At 40.4% G+C, this 24,290-nt stretch overlaps 1 protein-coding gene across 1 annotated transcript in view; it reads right to left on the bottom strand.

Annotated features, from left to right (window-relative positions):
- The window catches only part of TSHZ2 (teashirt zinc finger homeobox 2), a 276,315-nt gene extending 252,225 nt beyond the window's left edge, over nt 1-24,090 (bottom strand). Inside the window, exon 1 of the mRNA XM_063958982.1 lies at nt 23,367-24,090. Within this exon, the coding sequence (XP_063815052.1) occupies nt 23,367-23,406 (40 nt within the window). The 5' untranslated portion in view covers nt 23,407-24,090. The remainder of the gene's footprint in view (nt 1-23,366) is intronic.
- Between the last annotated feature and the right edge of the window lie 200 nt (nt 24,091-24,290).

The raw sequence follows: 24,290 nt of genomic DNA, 5'->3' as shown, positions 1-24,290 counted from the left end.
CACTAGTCATACAAACTTACATGTAATCTCTTTCCATAGTACAACAACACTGCCCTACCACCCCCCACCAAAACCCAGACTGCTGTGTGAATGGCTCACACAGCCCCATTAAGCACATTCCCATTACACTCTGGCTGCACCTCTTGTATAAGACTGTTCTTTCCAGTAGATTTAAGGATTACAGGAAGACCCTTTACCTCCTTGTCTATTTTTCAGTGCCCAGCCTTGTTTTATTACAGTGCTTGTTCCTAACTGTAAAGTGCTGACACTAACTAAATGTTATTGGTTTTAAACGTTATTGTTGTTGATAATTCTGATGCAATACTAATAAAAATAAGAATTATACATGTATTTTTCTGTATCATACATCTTGCTCTTCGTTTTCCCCATACAAACATCCATTTTCAAGATGTATACAGTCATTGTTTGTTTTGGAAGATTGATAGCATCAGACATGAAATATCAGCTGTAACAATGCTGATATAGGCCATGTGTATTATTTACCAGGGTTTGTTACATTTCCATTAATCAGAATGCTTCTTAATGTCATGGTGAACAGGTGCAACCTTTTCCGGCATCCTCCAGGTGAGTTTCTGCGCTGTATTATTAAGACATTACAGGCTGCTCAGCAGCAGAACTCACCAGACAATATCAGATTTATGGCAGTACAAAGTGGGACAGCTGTTTATAAACAAGACGATAGCTTTTGCCATAAACTAAATAAATAAAACATTTCATAATTAACTCAATGGTTACAAGATCATAACATTAGTATACGCGCTATGATTTGGTTTGCAACAAAGCTTCACAATGTTCCATAGAATAATAAGACAAGGATAGCGAACTTCTGCATCATATTAGCTATAACCTAGAAAATAAAGAGACCGAAGTTTGCAAGTATGATGAGCACAGAGCATTCGCTAATTGCACCATCAATGTGTCCATCCCCAGAGATAGGAGATCGCTCAAGGACATGTATATTCTGTTTTGTTTTGATTAGTCCCACTCCTCTCCCCAGATACATCTTCCCAGAGGAGTTGTCAGTGCGGTTTAGTCACTAACATTCTAACATTAGAAGGGTTTGTCCAAGGTTTGGCACTTTGGGAGTGAGACAGATAGTGGAGTCAGTGTTGAGGCTGTGTGATGCACATGCTGAATTATATGGAGCCACTGCAGAGAAGATACTGTAAAAAGCCGTCCACCAGTCACCTTGAAATACACAGTTGTGCAGAATTACCTGTTCATATTATAAAGAGATCAATAAACTTAGTGCTGGCGGAGATTCTATACAGACATTACATAATTACACAGTGTATGTACCTATAGATGTGTCCACATACATCTAGCCTCCTAGCACGTTAAACAGCATTTTGAGACTATGTAGCACAGAGCGTCTTTTTGTGAAACCTTTTCCATTAAAATGCATCTTAACGATGTAAATAGGACACACAAGCAGTTTATGCAGATTAAAATGATATGCAGCATGCCTATATTCTGTGTGCAACCGTAGCTGTATCTGTATATGAAATGCTTTTCCTAGAAAACACTAACGTACCATTTCATATTCTGTTACAGCCGCAGACGCACACAGAATATAGACATGCCGCATATCGTGTGTTTGTGTGTCCTATTTGCATAGCAATGCGAATATGATGCATTTTCGGCAAACATAGACGAACGACAATAACAGACTTGCACAGGTTCTGTCAGCTCACTAACACCAGGCATCTCCCGCTGTGTGGCGTATTGAGGCAAGTTGTTTGAGGACACATCTGCACATACAGTTACACACAGTTTGTGTGTGAGCATCAGACATGCTGTCTTTAAAGGAAAGCACGGATGGTGTAATGGTTAGCATGACTGCCTCACAGCATGGGTTCGATTGCCGCCCTGGCCCTAACTGTGTAGAGTTTGTATAATCTCCCTGTGCTTGCATGAGTTTTCTCTGGGTACTCCAGTCTCCTCCCACAAGCCAAAATACACTGGCAGGTTAAGTGGTCCCCAACAAAAGTAACCCTAATGTGACTGTGTGTGCGTGTACCTGTTGTAGGAAATATAGATTGTAAACTGGGGGATTGTAAGGGACTGATGTGAATGGTTAGATATCCTCTGTAAAGCGCTGCGAAATATGGGTGCTCTATATAAATAACTGGTAAAAAAATAAATAAGGAGAAGTTCACTCAAACAAAACGTTTTAGATTTTTTTTCGGTAGAACCTACACTCACAAACTAGGGGATATAATTACTAAAGGTAGACTTTCCTCAATTTAGATTGATTTTAAATCGATGTTGTGTTTCGGGTGCTGTAACACATTTATTTAACAGGTGATTTTTAATATGGATTTTTAAATGTTAGTAAATGTGTGTTACAGCCCATGATTTTCATAGATAAGTCGATCTAAACGGATGAACGTAAACCTTTAGTAAAAATACCCCTAGGAGCCTGCTCAGCTTGCAGGCTGGTCACTACATTCACGCTCTGGTGTGACTATCTGCCATCAGTTCTGATATCTGAGAGCTGCAAAGTGTTCTCCCCTTAGCCTGAAGCCTCACACACTTATGATATTTTTTTTATACCCACACTATGTCCAAATGACTAGACAGGATTAGAATATGCACTGACAACTGCAGGTAGCACGCAGAACAGATGGGGTAAAATTGTACAGTAGAAGACACCTAAATAATGTATCTACGAGCAATGCGTTGTCCTTTGAAGACAGTGACTTCAACAATTACGATGAACAATGGGACCAAGTAGAATCGTGTATCAATCAGCTCCAGAAGAAACACAGTGTGGAAACAATGAACAGGGGGATTTTGGATCACAACATGTTCATCTGGTAGGTATGGAACAAACCCAAAATCTGAAAAACTGAAAGAACAGCTCACATAAGGAGGCCCTATGTGTATATTTACAGAGTATGTTTATCTTTACACGGTGTACTTATTTAAAGTTTGATATCTTTAGTTAGTAAAACACTAATAGAAACAGCTATTTTGTTGAATAAGGCTGGGTACACACCTGCTAGACATGTTGGCAGACCCATCATCGCACCAACCGAGCAGCGACCAAGATAAGTGTGCACACTTACCCATCGGCCACTTAATATGTCAATCCCGGTCATGCGCTGGGCGGGCATTTGAATTTGCTCACCCAGTTTTGATGTCGGCCCCCCAGCAAATGGATAGGAAGTAACAGTGGCGTATCTATAATGGGTGCATTGTGCATGGAGCACATGGGCCCCTGGGTCCAGAGAGGGGCCCACAATGCACCTATTTCTTCTCCACCTACCTTTCTGGTGTCCATCCATTTCCGTGTGTGGGTCCCTCCTCTCCTGTAGCCAGCAGCGTTATTAGTGCTCTGAGCACTAGAGACTCTGGCACAGTGCCAGAGTCTACAGCGCATGCGTAGGTCTCCAAAAAAAATCACGCCATATTCCCGGACACCTGCGCAAACGCTGTTGTCTCTGGCACTGTGCCAGAGTCTCGAGTGCTTAGAGCAAAAACAGCACTGCCGGCTACAGGAGAGGAGGGAGCCCACACATGGAGACTGCACACTGGTCCCCTCCTCTGTAGCTATGTCAGATATCAGATCGTTCTAGAGTGTACACAGCGAACGATGGAGGTTATTCCGAGTTGATCGCTCGCTAGTTACTTTTAGCAGCCGTGCAAACGCATAGTCGCCGCCCACGGTGGAGTGTATTTTCACTTTGCAAGTGTGCGAACGCCTGTGCAGCCGAGTGGTACAAAAATATTTTGTGCAAGCGACGAAGGTCCCGGAATTGACGTCAGACACCCGCCCTGCAAACGCCTGGACACACCTGCGTTTTCCCAAACACTCCCAGAAAACGGGCAGTTGACACCCATAAACGCCCTCTTCCTGTCAATCTCCTTACGATCGGCTGTGCGAATGGAATCTTCGCTAGATCCAGTGCACAGCAGCGATGCTCTTTGTGCCTGTACGACGCACGTGCACATTGTGGCGCATGCGCAGTTTTGCCGTTTTTTTACCTGATCGTTGCGCTGCGAAAATCGGCAGCGAGCGATCAACTCGGAATGACCCCTGATGTGCTCACCCGTGGTCTTTGGAAGCAGGTGGTCAGTCTCCCATGCAGGCAGCTCAATCATCATTCTGATAATTTGTAAAAAAGCTCAGTGTGTACACTCAATATCGTTTGTCAGGGAGTTCAAGGGAAATTACTCATTTTTCACATTATACATCTTTCACATCTTTTAAGTCTTCTAGTGTGTATGGGCCTTTACCAAGGAAAAGTGTTCACTTTTCTATCTTGATCAGTTTCTCCCACATCCCAGACAAAAACAAGTTTTTAGATTTCTTTGGATTTTTCCTGTCTATAAGGAAAAGTGCAGCCTGTATGATTCATCAGCAGCAACGTGTCAGATGTATGTGATTCAGAGGGGCGAGTGGCAATCTTCTCCCTGATAGATCCCAGATGGACCTAAATATTTCCTCCTCATTACGGCAAACTCAGACACGCCTTTGTACAGGCCATTTATCATGAGCGATAGTTTCTGTAATACCAATTTATGCTCGGAGCAAGTTACGTTACTGTGTCCTGGATTAAAACAATCTTTTTAGAAGCTTCATTTCCGTTTGCATGCACATAGGCCCAAAGCCACCCTCATTCTGTATACTATTATTGTTGAAGATACTGTTTCCACTTAAAATTTAAAAAAAACCACAGTCATATAATGTTCTTTATTTCCTGCACTCTCACATAATGCCAGGTCACAAGGGAAGACAAAGATCAAGCACACTAGATGTACCATTTATTCTCTATGGATAACAATAAATAAATGTTGTAATACAATAGATGTGTTCATATAAAGCACACTTACACCTTTTATGGAACTATGAATCCCAGCATGCACACGATAGGCTTTGCCACAGCAGCTGGTGAGCCAATTAAAAATAGCTGTAACAGTAAAGGTTTAAACTTTCCTGCTTAAACCTTTATTATATGCCCCAGTGCATATCCTGCTTACCACTGTCACAGAGAAATGTATCAAGCCTTGTAGAGAGATACAGTGGAGAAGTTACCCAAAGCAACCGATCAGCCTGCAACTGTCATTAATCTAGCACAGTCATTGAAATGCCTGTTAGCAGCCGGTGGTTACTTTGGGTAACTCCTCAACTTCATCTCTCTCTAAAGCTTGATGCATCCCCCCAGTAATATCTCAAGGTTAGCATCATCTAAATCCCATCTTCAGTCTCCAACTCCCATTGCTATATAAAAATGATACACCACAAATACATAACGATACACACTGCCAAAGCCACAAACCAAACGTCTTCTGAAAGTAACTGGGAGATTGTAGGAGACAAAGAACGATCATCCAAAGGTACTAACGCAACTTGTCACAGCAAATCCATAACAATGAGATTTATTCTTGCAGCGCCCGTGTACAATGTTTTATGTATGGTTACACCCAACCTAAGTACATCAGTGAGTGGATTTGGAAATTGCTTATGGTAAATAAAAAGCTCATTAAACAAGATGAGAAAATGATTAAAGTAGGTGGTGTTTTTCACACTACTCTTAGGTTTTTTTTTTTCCTTAAGCCTATTTTAATAATGGTATCAATTTCATTAAGAGCTCAGATTTTAAAAAAAAGTTCCAGTAAAAACAGTTTAGAACTTTCAAGGAGCACTCTGCAAGCTCTAAGAGGTCAATTCAATTAGGTGTGAGTTGGGTCCTGCAAGCCATTCTCATTGGGAACTTGCACTGTGAATTACAATTCAATTCCAAACTCGCGTTGCTTTTTCAGAGGAAATTTGTCGGGCTTTTTTTGTGCACACCTCTCTGAACAGGTGAAAGGGTATGGAAAATCTTTATTATACAGTAAAAATATTTGGGACACAGTGCAGAACATCTGGTGCACCCGTCCCATGGTCCTGCTATCTAAGTTGTCATCTTTTTGCCATAAAGGATGGTCTCCCTAGTTTTTCATGCACTTCTCACAGATTGCATTTTGTAGGAAAGTCGCGCAACCTCCCCTCGAGAACCGCAAATTGGCATTTATGATTGAATCTCGCATTTCTCTGCTGCGTGCATTTGTGCAACATCTGCAAGTTTAAAGAAATAAACTTGCTCCTAACTGAATTGACCCCTAAGAATCCGGACTATTACAGCCAGTAAAAATACAACTATTACACAAACACGCAGGAGACAAAAGAAGTGGCAATAAAATACTGGCTGGCATCTTTCAATAGAGTTTATTTTGGGCACAATGATGACATAACTAGAAATTTCATGGGGAAAGAAAATAAATGCAAAATTGTGGCTTCATTCACATCTTGTATGGGTCTACAGACAAGCAAGCAGTGGTACAAGTCGCAGTAACGGGACTGCATGGGAAATGTAAAACCACCAGTCTTTCCACAAGATAACAGGGTTGATAGAAAAGCAAAATCCAGGAGTGTTGCTAGGTTCTCTAAAGAATTGCAGTGCTACTACCTAGCTCACCACAATCATGTTTGCTCCCACCAGGTACATCCAAAAAGTTTATATCAAACAAACATGTACAAAAAGACCCAAAACATAAAATAAAATAAGAAAAAAAATGGGCTAAGCAACATCCATTATCACGGCAGACTGGACCTGCAATGTGCTTATCCTATATAATAAAAGACTAACGCTGTTCCTCACCTCTAAGGGGGTAATTCAAGTATTTTGTATGCTGGCAGTCACTAGATGGTGCAGACGGAGCAATTTAAGTGTTGCTCCGTTCGGCACGCACAGCTACCGATGCGGATATTAATGTTATGTTGTTCATTTTGACGGGCTGGTAGCTAGTTGCTTATAAAATGAATGAGTATTCCTGAACATAAAGTGGTTAGGACAGCGTCAGAGCACAATAGAACTGGAACCAGCACAGAGGTAGCAGCCTTGGGCATTGAATTAGGTTACCTATTAAAACTGCAATGATAAAAACCTTTTTCCCTTTGTGTATGGCCCAGTGGAATTCTGTTAGCACTGCACACAACGTACACTGTACAAATAACTAGGACGCGTGCCAGACATACTCAGGGTGTGGCCCCAGACAGACAATTGGCTTGTCAAACCTTAACCTATAAGTTATATAAGTTACCTTCAGTTTATTAAAGTTGGAGCAAATATTATCAGTGACCCCAAACGAGATTAACTGGGCAAGAGGGAGCATGGCAGCCAATGTGTATGTAACGTACAAAATACCAGGTTTATCTATAATACTGCTCCTTAGATCCAGATAAGACATAACATAACTGCATGTAATTCAGACTGAAATTCTTGGCAACTCCTACTAATCCTACTGCAATTATAGTTGTTTTGTTTGCTCTACAAACTTATTACATTGTAGCAATGTTTGAATGTTGTGCCAGAGTTCAAAAACCAGGTGATACTTGAATGTGTATTCCCCATGTGATATACTGTATGGTCACGGATGCCGCACAGGAATGCAGGAGAATGTACATTGTGCAGGAGAGAGGCGTGCATGCAGCAGACAAGAGCAGGCAGTTATTATATGGCAAATATGTACAGTATCAAACTGAACGTACACTGTAATGACTAAAAAAAAATATATGAAAAGAGGCGAAAATATATATAAGAAATGGGTGCTGTCAATGCATGCATTGCTTTTCAGATGTGCAAAATGCTACATTATATAATCTAATAATAACCTCAAATTAAGCCCAGAATAAAAGTGCGACAACTGGTAAAACTGTTTTCCACATGCTAATCCAGGGGGTTGGATATGAAATCCCGGCGGACGGGATGCCGGCTATCGATATCCTGACAGTGGTATCCAGCCCACCAGGATGCCAGCAGTGGGGCGAGCGCATGGAGGCCCTTGCGGGCATGGTGGCTCGCTGCGCTTGCCACAGTTTCTATTCCCACAAGTGGGAATAGCCCTGGCGAGGATGTCCGCATTCTCAGCTGTCGGAATTCCGGCGTCGTAATCTTGAACGCCAGGATCCCGACAGCCGGGATATTAACTACATCTCCATTCGGGTCACCCTACAGTAAAAGGCCAATTATATCCTGTTTGATATGTGTTTGCTTCGGAAGAAAGATTTAAATAAAGGATTTACAATTAAATATTAGCCACAAACTCCAAGGAAATTCAAGTTATTATTACACCGCTAATAATTTTAGCATGTTTATACAGAATTACAAAAAGTGTATGGAGTTCATTCACAGGCTATCCAAAAAAAAATGTGGGTGCCTAAAGTAAAAGTGAGCAATTCAATTGTTGTTATAATCGTCCAAATAAAGGGGGTTTAGCAGCGAATAGTGGCTAATTCAGTCAAAAGTCCTTGTATTTGGGCACCTAAACCATTCAAACATTTCTTCTCGCTACTTTAAGATGCTAGAAGAAATGTCTCTCCAAAATTAGCAACAATTGAATTGCTCCATTTTGCACTCCCTAGTGGTAGTCGCGGAGGAATAAAACTGAATTGCTCCCACAAATTGCAAGATGAATGCTGCACAGTGTAAAAGCAGCATTCAGGGCCTATGTAATAATAATTGTGGCACTGCCACAATGTGCACAAATGTACAGTACATTATGTCATTGCAAATCAGATCACAGCCATCACTTTCTTATAGTTTACCAAACAAAAGCAAGTTTACGATTTGTAGGTTCCTTTACATAAGCGCCACAGCACCAAGTTATTAAATAAGGTATTCAGAGAAATTGCAGTTGTCTGCGAGTAGAAAGGCGCTACACCGATAGGAAGAAAAAACGCCCCATGCAAAAATGCGAATGCATCAGAGATCACTATCGACTCACAGATGCATATGCAATTCCTGGAAGATCTAAGAAACTTTGCTGTTTGAGCAAATGTGAGTAGGTCTGATACTGCCACTAATCTGCAACTGAGATGGCCTGGAAGTGGTGTGTGCTGACGTCAGAGACCCTCCCCAAAACCGCCTGGGTACGCCTGCATTTTTTCTGACACATCCAGAAAATGACAACTTTCTGCCCAGAAACGCCGGCTTGCTGTAAGTCAAACAGCGGCTACATTGCGATTTCGTTCTGTACGCATTTTCTGTTGCTATCACCCTTTGCGCATGCGTAATGCGAATGCTGCGCAGTCGTTCATTAATTGCTCATTTCACAATTTCTCTGAATAGCGATCCATGCTGAATTAGACCCTTTGTTCTATATATAAAGACCCATTTAACAACATAATCTGTCGGCACCCTTTTGTCAAGCGCTTACATCACTACTCTGTGCTGTAAGGATCAATGTATGTGGCTGCCAGGTCAACCCAATGACACGGACATACACCCACTAACAATCACACGTGTGGGCAGATCACAGCCTCCCACGGGATAAAGCACAATCATCACCTGAAATACCTGGACACTCAAGCAAGAAGGAGGTTAGCATTAAATATAATAAGGCGCACAAGCACCTTAGAGATATATACAGCATTTTTATTTGTCTTATGTAAACAATAAATCCAAGGAGAAATGTAAAGGATTTTAGTTTGCCAACAGAACTAAACGGTATCAGTAAAGGGTATGTTCACAAACAAGTATTATAGGTATTGGATCCGATTTCCAAAATGTAAAGATAAACAACTTTTACACCTCATTCTGCACCTTTCCCAGGTGGAATTTGGTCTTAAGTGTTCCCAGTCCTACTATAATCACACTCTGCCGCAGACAGAACCTATTGTTGTCGTCCCAGTTCTATTCATAGACTAACAATTCCAGAAAATATACATTTACAATTACAGCACATAGCATATAATAGTATTGCCAGAACTTCTCACCTCTAAGAAATAGTTTCAGAACAAAGCATAGATTTCACAACAATTTCACTCAGTAATACTGGAATTGGCGATACCCAGATGAGGATTTTTTTATTCTCTAATTTGGAGCAGCAATTATTATTTAGTTTTATTTTTTTTAACTATCTGGATAATCAGTTTCTAACCGAAAGAAATATAATGCATCAAATTATTCCAGAAGTGCTTATAGCAGGAATCTTTTTTTACAGTAACGATTCCAAAATCAAATTAGAAAGCAAAAAGCATAAGAAGAGACAATAACACATGGGATGGTCTGTTTGTAACACAAAGCCAGGCAGCAAATTGCTCACAACAGTTACAAGTCAAGAAATAGGAACATCGGTCTAAGTATTAGTGCGTCTGCGTTTGTACACCTTACAAAAAATTTTATTTTAAGGAATTAAACAGGACAACGTCTCAGAAATATCAGAAAAACTCAAAAAAGGACAGATATGCTTTAATGCGTTGCGCTCCTAAACATTGCTCTTAAGTTTTCGTGACAAAATACTGTACAGGTTGAGTATCCCTTATCCAAAACGCTTGGGACCAGAGGTATTTTGGATATCGGATTTTTCCGTATTTTGGAATAATTGCATACCATAATGAGATATCATGGAGATGTGACCCAAGTATAAGCACAGAATGCATTTATGTTATTATATACCCCTTATACACACAGCCTGAAGGTCATTTTAGCCAATATTTTTTATAACTTTGTGCATTAAACAAAGTGTGTCTACATTCACACAATTCATTTATGTTTCATATACACCTTATACACACAGCCTGAAGGTCATTTAATACAATATTTTTAATAACTTTGTGTATTAAACAAAGTTTGTGTACATTGAACCATCAAAAAACAAAGGTTTCACTATCTCACTAAAAAAAGTCCGTATTTCGGAATATTCCGTATTTCAGAATATTTGGATATGGGATACTCAACCTGTATTAGAGAGACGAGCAATAGAGAATAGATATACCGAAACGTCTTATTTATATAAAACAGAATGTGATTACCATATTTATAAATCTAAATTTCCCTAACACTGATGCCAAATCATTATTTCAAAAATATTTGTGAACATGGTATTTCATTAGCATATAGAATTATTCAAGAAAAATTATTTTGTAAGACTGTTGCCTGGTTTTGTTTTTTTTCCTTTTTCCTTCATGAGCCAAATTTTGATAAATACACTTTCCCATTAAATAGGCCTTTAGGGAAAGGGGTACTCTCAGCCAAAATACTCCTTATAATTTTCAATGTCTCAGGAGCGCAGTAAAAATATTTGTCAGTAGGTAACAAGCACTCAGGAGAGAGAAAAAAAATAATACACTGTTCTTTTTCATTAAAACCACTTCTATTTAGAAAAATAGAAACAGATTTTTTTCCTGCACATTATTAAATTGAGTTCTACACAATTACCATTGTACAGAATGTGCAGGTAATTAAGTGACATTTCCCGTTTCCCGTGGAGTGTTTAACCCATTAGTTGCCAGCTGGACGGTGTTTACCAAGCTGCACTCCTGGCTAACAACTAAAAAGTTCTAAATAAAATAATGACTATTCTAAATAAAAGGGGGGGGGGGAAATAAATTTAAACTCAGCATCAGAATACACCAAAGAGCGTATTTATTAGCACAATTATAAATGTACGTGATCAGCTTATTTTATATTAAATGACTGTATGTTAATAGTTACAAAGAATTTGAAATCAGTTATGCCAAGTGGGAGACAAATATAGCCATGCAGTAACCAGCCTATAAGTCTGTTTATATGAACTCAAGAAATACATCAGGTCCCCTTGTCCCTTAACATCACCATTTTATCAGTCAGTGATTGTACCATGCTTGTAGATGTAAGGGCAGTCTTCCATACGCCTATCAGATTCCTTAGTGGCAGAGGGTGTTTTACACATCAATGACCAGTCAATATTCCAGCTGCATATAGATCGCCCCTCAAGACACATTGAGCTTGCCCATGATAGTATATTTGAACAGATACATTTTACAATTACTTTCATGCAATGTGTGTAACTCTAGAACTGAACATATAATCTGTCACTACTCCTTAGAACAAGACTACTTTACACAAGGCCAAAAATAGGAGAATGCATTATATCATATTCTTTAACAAAGGGAAGCCATGCAGAGGCAACGGAGACATTGGTAGTTCTTCCCCCCTGCTGTAATTAATAGATATGACAATGAGCCAGTTGCAGAGTAATAATTACACTACTCAGTATTCCTGCAAATATGAAGAGGTGTATGTATCTCGGTATGCTTATGCCTCTGCATCAGCAGTGTATTAGCCTGGTCTACTACAAGTCATCATGGCCCTCATTCCGAGTTGATCGCACGTAGCAACTTTTTGCTGCTCGTGCAATCAACTTGACGCCGCCTATGGGGGAATGTATTTTAGCATAGCAGGGCTGCGATCGCTTGTGCAGCCCTACTGTGCTAAAAAAGTTTCCTGCAAAACAAGACCAGGGTCAGACCTACTTACCCTGTGCGGACGGATCCAGCGACGAAGGTCCCGGGATTGATGTCAGACATCCGCCCTCCAAACGCCTCAACACGCCTGCGTTCGGATCTCCACACCCGGAAAACAGTGAGTATCTGCCCCGGAACTGCCTCCCCACTGTCAATCTTCTTGAGATCGCGCTAACGATCACTTTCGTCTCTCTGCAGGTCGTTGCCCGGCGACGGCTGTCGCTGGGCAACGACGCGTGTGCACATTGCGGGCGCCGCGCATGCGCAGTTCCGACCCGTCCGCACTGCAGCGAAGAACCACTGCGTGCGAACGAGTCAGAATGACTCCCCATGATCACTGTTTACCTACACTTGCTTTACTAAGTGCTAAAGATATGCTTCTTAAGAGGCAAATAGGCCTATAGGCTTGCATGCTGGTCCATTTTGGGTGCATTTGCACGAAGACACTATTATGGAACTTTGTTTATGACTCAACACACCTTTTTAACCTGGTATCAGTCGCCTTAATGCAGGCCATACACTTGGACGACTCGCATTAGACGCAAGACGTTCCCCCCCCCGGCGTGTGATAGATTGAACAGTGCTTTTTTTTTTACCCCCGCAACTGCCTGCTGCAGGGATCAACTGATAATAGGTGCAGCTCATATTTTAATGCGACCTGAGGGGCCGCGCTTCGTATTTGCACCCAAAACGTGCACAATGTGATGGGTCAAATGACGCGTCGATATCATGTATTCATACACGATATCGATATAGTGTATGGCCAGCTTTAGATTTTCACACGGGTGACCACTCCACTCCCCAGGCAAATCATTCTGCATTAATGGCCATGTGTTAAAATGGCAAATAACCAAACTACATACTTATATGGCAAATCACACTATGCTGCAATCTTAGAGACATATGTTACAATATGATTATTTGGGCCATATTTGCCCAGTTGTGCGATGTAAAACATATACTGTAACATGCAATGCACTGGAATTTGCTGTGTTAATCTGCACACGTCACCTTGGACCAGCTTCCTCCATACATCACTAGGGCAAGGTGACAAGTTTACACTAAATCTTTGGTTGGTGCACACAGTATAATCTGATTTTACAAAAACAAAAGTCCATCATATGTTGTCTCAGAAAAAAACAAAACCAGGGCCGGATTAAGGTCCACATGGATTTAGGAGTGGAAGTGATTAGGCTATAGTAAGAAGCAGATGAGAAATGACCATTGCTATTTGAGGGTGGCCAGAGCCATGTTGGCGTGTGCACCCCCTACCCTATAAGACTCAGTGTCTCTCTGTGGGGTCTATTCAATTGATCCGAAAAGTCGGAAAAACTGCATTTTCCGACTTTCATAGGTCTGATCTGGATTTGACCTATTCAAGTACGCTGTCGTTTTTCCGACTTGTCAGAAAACACGTGGATCGGCGGATTAGCCACGGATCCATGTATTCTGTCGTATTTGAGGGCATTTAGTCCGTTTTTGACAATGCCTATTCGACTTAAAAAAAATAAAAAATAAAAAAGGAGGTCTGATCTGCATTGTCAAAAACGGCCAAAACCTGTCGGAAATGCCCGCAAATTGAATACTGAAGTGCCCTAAGCAGGTAAAAATAGAAAAAGTTTACAACAGGAAAAACAACAGGAAAACAATTTTAGAACGTATGATTTATGGTCATCCATGTGACCATGGCTCATCATACTGCTGGCATGAAAATCTGCCTATTATTATGTGGCCTGGAGAAGTAATGCCATCCACCACATTGTTAATCAGACCCTGATCAAAACCCTAATAACTCTTACATTAATGAGTAGAACCTCAAAATCTATCACTGCATCTTTAGGAGAAAAGAGATTCTGAGCACAAAGAGCATTACATTCTAAAAGCAGACATATCTAATACTCAGCTGGCAATCTGTAATAGAATCCACATTAAAGTACCTTCTCTACTGACCACTTAAGAGGTAAGAGGGAGCCCTGTAAGGCCACATGGCATAATAGGGTCACACAGGAAGGCGAAACTGCTTGTCGCCAATGAGGGTTTATCCGCAGTATAATGTATGTACGTGTACAATGGAATAAACTCAGATTACTGGCACTATTTACAGACGTATTTTAGAACGGAGCGAGAGTGTTTGATAAAAGGGTTGTGTAGTTCGCAAAGTATTTAATCTTATCCTATGTATACTGAACTAAATTCATCATAAGCTGTAGGATCTACATATTATTGGCTTGATCTCCAGAAGTTCCAGCACTGTTTACGTTCTCAGTAACCCTCCCAATCCCAGGAACACCAGCCCATGGCTGGCTTTGACAAGTTAAAAGATGTATGCCCCAACAGCCAACAGGGATCAGCTCATCTACTGAAGACTAAAATCTTGGATACAATTGTCAAAAGGAACTATTCAATTTCCATAATCAATTTAATCTGTAAGCAAATACCGGAAAAAATATTAAACTGTACATGACATATACACGAGAGGACAAAAACATAAACCATAGGAGTAAGATCTAGAAGTTCTCTCTTAGAAACTTTGCTTGGTTATACAGGTAGAAAGAGTAAGCAGACATGAATGGCTTACAATGAGTCCATCACCTAAGCTACACTGCTATTCTTTGTAAACAAATAGTTATAGTTTTAATCAAGATAGAAGAAAAAAATAAAAATAATTATTAATAATTCATTTAGTTGCCAAAAACTAGTGTTAGGGATCAGCTTTATCTATTATAAACCACAAAAAAACTAATTCTGAGTGGTTCTCCATCTTCTTCTCCACAGACACAAAAAAATATAAGGAATAACAAGCTAAAATATTTGTTTAACAAATTTCTCTCACAACTATATAGGGGTAGGGAGGTTAACTGAAGCAGAAACGGTTACATTATGTTGACAGGGAAACTGAACGGATACAGGTACAACACAATTCTAATATAACGGTGTACAACAGCTGCTTATTGTTTTCTCACAACAACAACTTCTTATTATTAAATCATAGAACCACCCACACACTCATTTATACTCATCACCTACCCTCCACCCAACTAGCAGAACCACTGCCAAGAAATTCACCCCCAAGCACTGTAAGAGATTCTTGTCCCCTGACAGCAATTGAAACAAGGGTGGTTACCCATGCGAATTAATAGACCAGATGGCATCAAAAGATGATAGTGCCACTGCAGCTCCAACCACAGATAGAAGTGGGTACAGTGTCATTGGTACCAGTAGATTCCATTCCCATACCCACTTACATGCCATCAGTGGCGTTAAAAAGCTGTAGCAAAAACATAAATATTAACCAGCCTAAGATATGATGAATAGCATTGTATTGGATTTTTAACACTGACCACATCAATCACTGCATAGGCGGAATTCAATAGTTTTTTTTAAAGCGACTAAACTAATGGTTGTCTATCGGAGCTATTTAATTGTTGCTCCGATCAGACGGCCATTGGCCGTGGCAGTCAAGTTTCAGCTTGCACCCCGTGGAGGTGGTGAGCTGAAATGTGAGAAAAGTCAGCTGTTTGGGCTCCCAAACAGCACTTTTGCGTATGCACCTATTCGTTTAGTTGCGTTTAGTTGCTTTTCATGACTGAACCCTAATTGGGTGCAATAAGCGCCATAATTAAAGGATGCCTAAAACAATTGAATTGCAACAATAGATGGCCTTTAATTATCGCATCTTAAAAAGCAAGTGTATACCACCCCTTGTGCTAGATATTGGTACAGCTGTTTGGATTATAGCTCCTCTTGACCTATCTACGCTGAATGGAAAAGATAGGCAGCCTAATGAGAACAACCGGTTAAGTGAAGACAAACTTCAAGTCAGCACTTTCCACTTGTTTCTTACTTAAAGCCATAGTTTATATACTTTTGCACAAGCTTCACAAAGTAGGACACACAGGGCAAATATTCAGCAAGAAAAGAACGGGAAGAAAATGAGACTCAACAGCCAGGTTGCCCTGGTTTGTAATCAAGGCTGAGATTACTACTGTTGCTCCCTGTTTCCTTCCATATTTCTCTAACAATACAATAAAGGCTTATTTTCTACTCTGAGATTATACAGCACATTAAAAACAGTAAAAGGAGATTTCATTATGTGCTGTGTTTAGCGAAGGCCAAGATGTTTTCACACCATCTACACACATCGCATAGAGTGCTACATATAAATCTTGTATAAGTCTGTATACTTACACGGAAACATTTACATACATTTCTTTTCAACCCATTTCCTTCAGAGTGTGGAAACAATGGAAGCATCAAGGAGATTTCTCAGATACATTTTATTATGTCCACCTTTGTGGCCTATTACAGGGACTATTTTTATTATGTTACAGCTCACTGTTCTTTTTAAAGCAAAACAAAATCGTATTCAGGTTTAACGTGATCATTGCTGTAATATATGCAAATGGCTAACATAAACAGGCCATGAGTCTGCGCCCTCAATAACGGTGGTAAACCCGTCAGAAATGATAGATTACATATGAAGATATTCAGCAGGTCTAAAGTAAATGGAATAAAATGTATTTATATGTGCGTAAGTACAACACACTCAGATTATATATATATATATATATATATATATATATATATATATATATATATATAATGCATACACACGCACAAAGCCAGTCACTCTGCATTGCACGCTGTAATACCTATTATGCCTACACCAGGCCGTGTGATTTTCTCTCCCGATTATAGGCATGTAACCCCCTCCACTCTTGCTCTAAATTGTTACTTTCTGATACACTATATCTGTCATAAATCTGCTATCATCTAAACAGAGAGTTTCTGCGCCCATCAATTCTTTCATGTGGAAAATTTAAAACTGATTCTAAACACCAAGGTTACCCAGCAAACAAACTCAGCATAAATTAATAGTAAGTCGTGAAACTCGCTGAGGAAAAGCTATTAGCAGCGACAGCTGAAGTTATTTTTGAACTCAGAAATATATCTTTTTCACATCCTTTATTTAAGGTTTTTTTTCCCCTCATTCTGTTCCTATGTGATGCCAGTGTAAAGCTGGGCTCCTTTCCAGGCCAGGAAACAATCCTTCACAATATACTTTCAAAAATAAAGGTTCTTAGATGGATTTTCAAGCGTTACACTGAATCATATAGCGAATAACTGCAGCAAGGAGTCGGTTTGTGTAGCCTGAAAATGGTTAAATCCAGCTACAGGTGTCAAACAGTATACACTATTAATACCAATACTAGACATGTCTTTTAAACAAATACACCTGCATTTATAGTTAAGCATTTCTACAATTAATAATGAACAGATCTCTTCTGTAGGAGAAATGGTGAAAATCGTATTGATTAACTGAAATGTCGTCTATAAATAAAAATGGGATTACAGCCACGATCACAGAAGTGAGACGTTTATGTGGTTTTGGAGAAGGATGAGAAAAAATTCAGTGTAATTACAGTTTTACATCCTGCCGAAAATCACTAGTCAAGTACAGAGTGCTGAGAGAAGTATATTGTAGCAATAGCTATACACAAACACACACACTACCAGCTGTCACACACATACAGTACATTAGGATCTTATTCCTTCTAGGTTTTTTTGTGTACTACAGATACTCTGGTGCCATAGCTAATGTTTCTTCATTATCTTGAAATCACACATTTTCTTTTGGTTCTGCATTAAAACCACAGTTTGGGATATTGAACTGAACCAGATATTAAAGGACAATGCAGGTAAAATTATTGCATTAAAGTTGCTTATATCCCTTTCAGATATGCAAGCCGGGAATTTGCCAGGTCTAAAGAGACCCTGGTAAAAGAGCAGGGTTGGGGACACGGGACGAACATTCAGAACTACCAAAAAAAAAACTGATTTTGAAGTAGTGTGAAAGGGGTATTAGAGAAGTTTAACTCCTGTTACTTTCAAATGCCTACAGTAACCCTTAATCTGCCAGTGTAACGGAACCTGTCACGTTCTTCTCACAAAACAAAAGGGAAGAGTTTATTCCCATCTCTACCCCAGTAAAACACACATAAATTTGTATCAAAGATGGCTCCAACATAGATGCATAAGGCAGTTACACATCTGTCATTTACTAATCCACTGTAAGTAGCCTATTTATTTTCACTAAAGTGTTTAGCTTTACAATTCATAATCTGACTAAGGGGGTTAACACTCCGCGCTTGACACAGAAGATTGATAGATAAAAAAAATAATCAATAGTTCACTTAAAACAAATTTGCTATAGAGCTGTATCATTCAATCACTGGTCATATTGAAATGATTTGGCCATATGATTTAGGATTACAATCTAGAAGGGAACATTTGGAAATGTACCATCAGTGCTCCCACAGAATAGAGAACAAGAACACATAATCCTGTGGATGGAGTGACTGTGTGAAGCAAGGCCTCTCCATTCAGGTGCTAGTTTATCAGATGCTCTCTGACCTTATTTATTAACATCGAGTAAGGAAGAAAAAAAATTCTGTCTGGGGAAAAATACTTAGGGCGGTATCCAATTAGCACCGATCATTTTCAGCCAATAAACAAGCCTGATAGCACAATTTTGACCGATGGTCATTATCGGGCTATCCAATAATAGGCTGTTTTTAATCATCCGAAAAAGGACCCACAATAGTGCGATAACACATGGAATCCTTCCCAATCCCATGTGTTATCACAGCTCCGAGGGCTGCTTATTGCGGATTATGGCCTGAGGCACTTGAAGCGTAATCCCTGATAAATGCCAGATATCGGGGATAATTGGATAGCCCCCCCGGTGTACCTATTAGCAGCAGTAAATTATGGCTGCGTATAAGATACCACCCTTAATGTCAATCGTCTAAATGTTGATAGAAACTGTACATAAACCAGAAAGAGGAAAGAGTTCCTTTGGGCCTGTAGTACACAGCCAAGATGAAGAGTGCCATATGTCTTATGAGCCTACTCTTTCCCAGGTAACACATCTGTTGACCTTGCAAAAACAAAACACAAGGAAATTAACCCATTTCAGATTGTTCCTACAAAATAACAGTTCTGTGAACAATCCAAACTGAAAATGTATCCCTAGATTAAAATCTGCCTGATATGCCCTTTCAGAGAACACCACTGTCCGTGTACTCATTCAACAGGTCAAGCAATAAACTGTTGTTTGAAAATAAGTTGGGGTTTTTTTGTAGCACTTTTCAATGATAAACTGATCCTACATGTGGTGCATGCACATAAAACAAGATGGACTTGTAGGAGTTGAAATTAGTCAGCTGGATAATGAAGCGATGCACTTCCTGCAAAGCTCAGCAACAAGCTCAGCACTAAGCATCCTGTATGAGAAACACTTCACACCAATCAAGCACAGCCACGATAGAAATTGGCATTAGCTTAAGGCGGCACATCTGAGTTCAGGTGGGAGTGGGGAGCCTGGCATGCAGCTAGAACACAAGATACAATAAAAACATTGTAAACATGTTTCAAGTGGGACTGATCTGCATACAGTACATACACATAAAAAGATCTAAAAGTACACTACATAAAAGGACAGATCTATTGTATAGCACCCAAATCACTATATATGTAAGTTTCACTAAAAATAGAAATCCAGGAATATATGAGTGCGGTGTGTGTTTCCAAACACTGGTGAGGGAGATCAGTTGTGCATCATGAGAACCTCATAGACAGACAGACCAAGTCATCTTTAAATCACTGTTGAAAATTTCATTTGCCATCTTTTAATAGCAGACAATGAGTGTGTTACTTGATATAAGTGTGCATCTCTGGGAGGATATTTTTGTTTGTTTTTTTATATTCTCAGGAAAAAGAAATCTGGTTGTAAATCGGGGGAAGGGGTAAATTGGCTCAGCAACCCACATTCCAGCAAACAATTAAAAAAAATACAAATATAATTAATGTGTTATGTTATAGCAATTTCTGTAATAATATTGTGAATACATGTACTAAAGTCTGTAATTAATACCCCGCCGCTCATGTATACGCACTTTAAAAAACCGTCGGGCCCAGTCTTTCTCTGCAGATAGAAATACATTACGCCTTGTAATGGCACAAAGCGGTATTCTGGTATTAATGAAAGCATCTTAATTATAATGTGTCTTGTTATATACAGTGCATACTCCACATCACAAGACATATTGCTGGTACATTATCTTCTCCTACACCCACCAACCCCACAGATGTATGACAATAATCATTATTCCCACTGGAGTGCCAAAGGGAAGTTGCAATGTATAAGCATGATGTCCCCTGGCGGTTAAAGGGTTAATACAGAACTCTCCCCCAGACATGAAGTTGTCCCCTTCTTTTTTTTTTTCCCCTTCCTTGAAAGTACCTCATAAAATATTCACAGCATGAACACTGTGATTTTAGCTGTGTGGTGTTTGCATCAATTTACTTCAGTGGAATAAAACTAGCCCACTGCGTGAATATATTTGCATGCGTTTGTGTAATCCTGAAATTACAGGCTTTAGGTTTTCCTTACGTCACTGCAAACACGGATCATTTGGGCTTTGAAAGGTAGCAGCTGTAGCGTTCTTTTGGGAGGGACACAAAATAGAACACTTGATATTAACATATTAGATTTAAATGTACAATTGGTGATGCTTTAATAAAAAAAATAAAAATAAAGAAAAGACCGAAAAGATTAAGTGATCACAACACGCTCAATGCGTTAAGATGTCGTATTTTTTCCCTGCACGAAATCCGCCGCCATTGTAATTAAAACCACAAGATCTAATTATAGGGTGCTCTCTACGTTTCTCACAACATCAATTAAAGGACAATATCAAAGGTCTCATTTACACCATTCCAGTGTAGACCCTCACAAACCATCAACGTAAATGTCTCGCTTCTTACTCAAACCTTTAGATTACTCATTAATCAAATGACAAACTTGCCTCCTCAAACCCTATAACTACGGGCAGCTAGGCACTCAATTTAATTTGTAACCAAGTTAACGACAATAATGTCCGTTCAACCTTCTTGCGTGTCTGTCATTTATAACCTGTACAATTAATTCAAACTTTTTCGCACAAAACAAATACATCTGTGTGATGAAAATAATCATATGCGTCCAAAAGATAACAAGCTAAATATTTAAACCTGTTTTGAAAAAATAAAAAAACATTGTCAATCCTGTTTCTTATTAAACATGTTTGTTTACTCGGCGAAATAAATCGTTGCTGTGTGTCTGTAAACAGCCCTCTCCGCTCTCAGCTCAGTTATTGTAAAACATGTTTTATCTAAATACCATGCTCACAAAATAGAATAATGAGAACAGAGGGACAGTCGTAAGCAAAGATTTTGCAGTACATCAATAAATAACTAAATTAACATAAAAAAAACAGGTCAAGTTACTTTAGAATTGGCTGGTGATGACCAAGAGCTGGTTCTGCAATTCACCCCGGCTGCCCGCTGCATACCTGACACAGTGTTTCTTTATCCTGAGAAAATAAGGCATCAAACCGTAAAACTCATCTTTTGTTGTGCAATTAACGACACAGCCATGTTTCCTCCAGCCTGCTAATTAAAACCAAGTTGCAAAAAGCTTTTGAACCACAGCAGAAAGAGAAAAAAAAAAAATCAAACATGCCAGGATGTATCCACTTTACAATTCCCCCATTAAAATAACATGATCAGCGTAGACAGTTTGCTACCAAAAACTTTTTGAACGGTTACAACATGTCTAGTGCCAAAATATAAATTACAGATAGTAAAATCTGAATTTTTTTGATCTGGTAGGATGGAAAGCTTCCTATAGGATTTGACCACTCACTAAAAGGTAACCTACGGCCTTGAAAATTAGAGCTCTTTTTGGCAATAAGATTTAGATCGTTGAACCGCTGTGGAATTTTATTAGTTAACAGATCTGTGCCTGCTGCAAAGTCCTATATAAGCCCGTTTTTAAATCAAGTTTGCAAGTACTGTATAGCTTATAAATAATTATAAGTAACAGTATAGGCCTGAGGCTGAAACGAACAGATCATGGCACTAAAAAGATTCCAAGAAAAACAACCCCCAAAAAGTGTCAATAGCAAAATTTAAATAAAAAAAAAATGGTTTTGAAAACTATTAAAGCAAAGCTTTATTCAAGAGATTTTAGTGAGGCCAAAAAGACTACAGAAAGGACACACACAAAAACGACACCCACATAAAACTGACAAACAACATAATAATTGTACGGGTCTGGGTGAGAAAATCTAGAGGGCAGAGCTTGCTTCAATGTCTCTCCAGTTACCATGGCAAATAATGTATTGATACCTATCAAGAATAAAGAGATCAAACACTGCCACATGACAGGTGATCAATCATGTGTCAAATCAAAGATGGCAATCATCTGGAAAGCTGATTTTCCAGTGGGTGCGGCTGGCAGGCAACACACACCAAAAAAATAAAAATAAAAAAATAAAATAACTCCCACATACTGTAGGACTTCCCAGCAACAACCAGGGCAGAGTGTTACAAGAAGTGGAGCAATTAACTGGCTTAAAAGGCAACTGTAAAGGATTTGCTGCTCTCTGTTCCTATCTGTGGGCAAAAGGCAACCTTCAACTCCTCATCTAACTAGCAGGAAAGAGACTCTAGCAGCAGGAAGTGCCCAGCACTGATGATATTATTATTATTATTATTATTATTATTATTATTATTATTATTATTATTATTATTATTCTAATAATAATAATAAGTTTTGCTCTCATCAGGAGCAAACAAAGATCTCTTAGAAAACAATTTGCTTCTCTTGGTTCCCTGAGTTAGTGTCAGTCACACAGCAATAGTGACTATATACACATCACAATAAAAGATGCACAAATGCAAACAGGACAGTGAGACCAAACGTGTCAGATACCCACACCCGGCATAGAGCACCCTCCTTCTTGCTGTCACCCGTCTCCCCCACAGCATACATTGGCTGCAAAGTTACAAAGTCTTGGGAGAAAGTTAGAAAGTTACAGGGCAGGGGCAGCAGCTGGGCACAGGGGCTCTGAGATCTGAACCAGCAGGGAGGGCAGACCTGGGGTAGGGGAGAGTGGGGGATTCTGGGCAGATGGGGTGTTATATGGTGAGTGGGGGGTCTCATGCCAATCAGTGCCCTTACCTGCTGCCCGTTTTGGTGCCTGCTGCTTCCTCCTGGGCATCTCTCGTCTGTCTCTCCTGCCAATCTCTCTTCTTCAATCCAGCTCACAGCAAATAATTGGGGGGAAAAAAAGAAAAACCAAGGCAGAGAGTGTGGGTTCTGCGTGTTCTCCCCGTGGGCTCTCCCACTGCGTGCTCTGTTTTTCTTGAATGGATGTGGCAGCTCCTCAGCGCCCTGATAAGCAGCCAGCGTGTGAGTGAGAAGGAAGGGGGTGAGCCGGGGACTAGTACTACAGATACTGATGATGATGGTGGTGGCGGCACAGGAGAGAGGAGGAGGCAGGGAGACCCCCCTCTCCCGTGTGCGGCGGTGCCGGGGGGGGGCAGGCAGGCGGGTGAGGAGGGTGCAGTGCTGCCGCTGTCAGACGCTGCCAGCCGGGGACTACTGGGAGCCGGGAGAGGAGCCGCCGCCTCGGTCACACACACACACGTAGCAGCAGCAGCAGCCACAGGCGGGGGAAGCGATGCCAGCGAACATCGATCTACTGAACAAACTGAACATTAGGAAACTCCTCCTCCGCGCCCTGGTGACAGCGGGAGGACCCCGGGCAGCCGATGATCACTGCTGGGAGCCTGCGCTCTGCTGCTGCTGCTCCCCGGTGTTAGTCAGTGGCGGCCACCAAGGGGTTACCTGCTATCGCTGCTGCCGCCACCGGAGATCGAGTGGTTAACGGAGTCAGTAACCCTTAGCTGCCCCCGCCCGGGCCGCCCGTGTGCCTGCACTCGGTGCCAGAGGGTCACTCCTGCCGGGTGAGGGAGAGGTCAGGTCTGCCTCAGGGATCATTACCAATAGCAGCGCTGACTACAATGGGAGCCCGGCGAGTGTCCTGGCACAGGAAGGGTTACACGGCCGACACCTGCTCAGGTTGTCACACACACGTGTAAG

This window comes from Pseudophryne corroboree, chromosome 3 (assembly GCF_028390025.1).
Source record: "Pseudophryne corroboree isolate aPseCor3 chromosome 3, aPseCor3.hap2, whole genome shotgun sequence".
Lineage (NCBI taxonomy): Eukaryota > Metazoa > Chordata > Amphibia > Anura > Myobatrachidae > Pseudophryne > Pseudophryne corroboree.
Note: the sequence above shows the minus strand (reverse complement) of the source record. Positions and strands in the feature narration are given on the sequence as shown.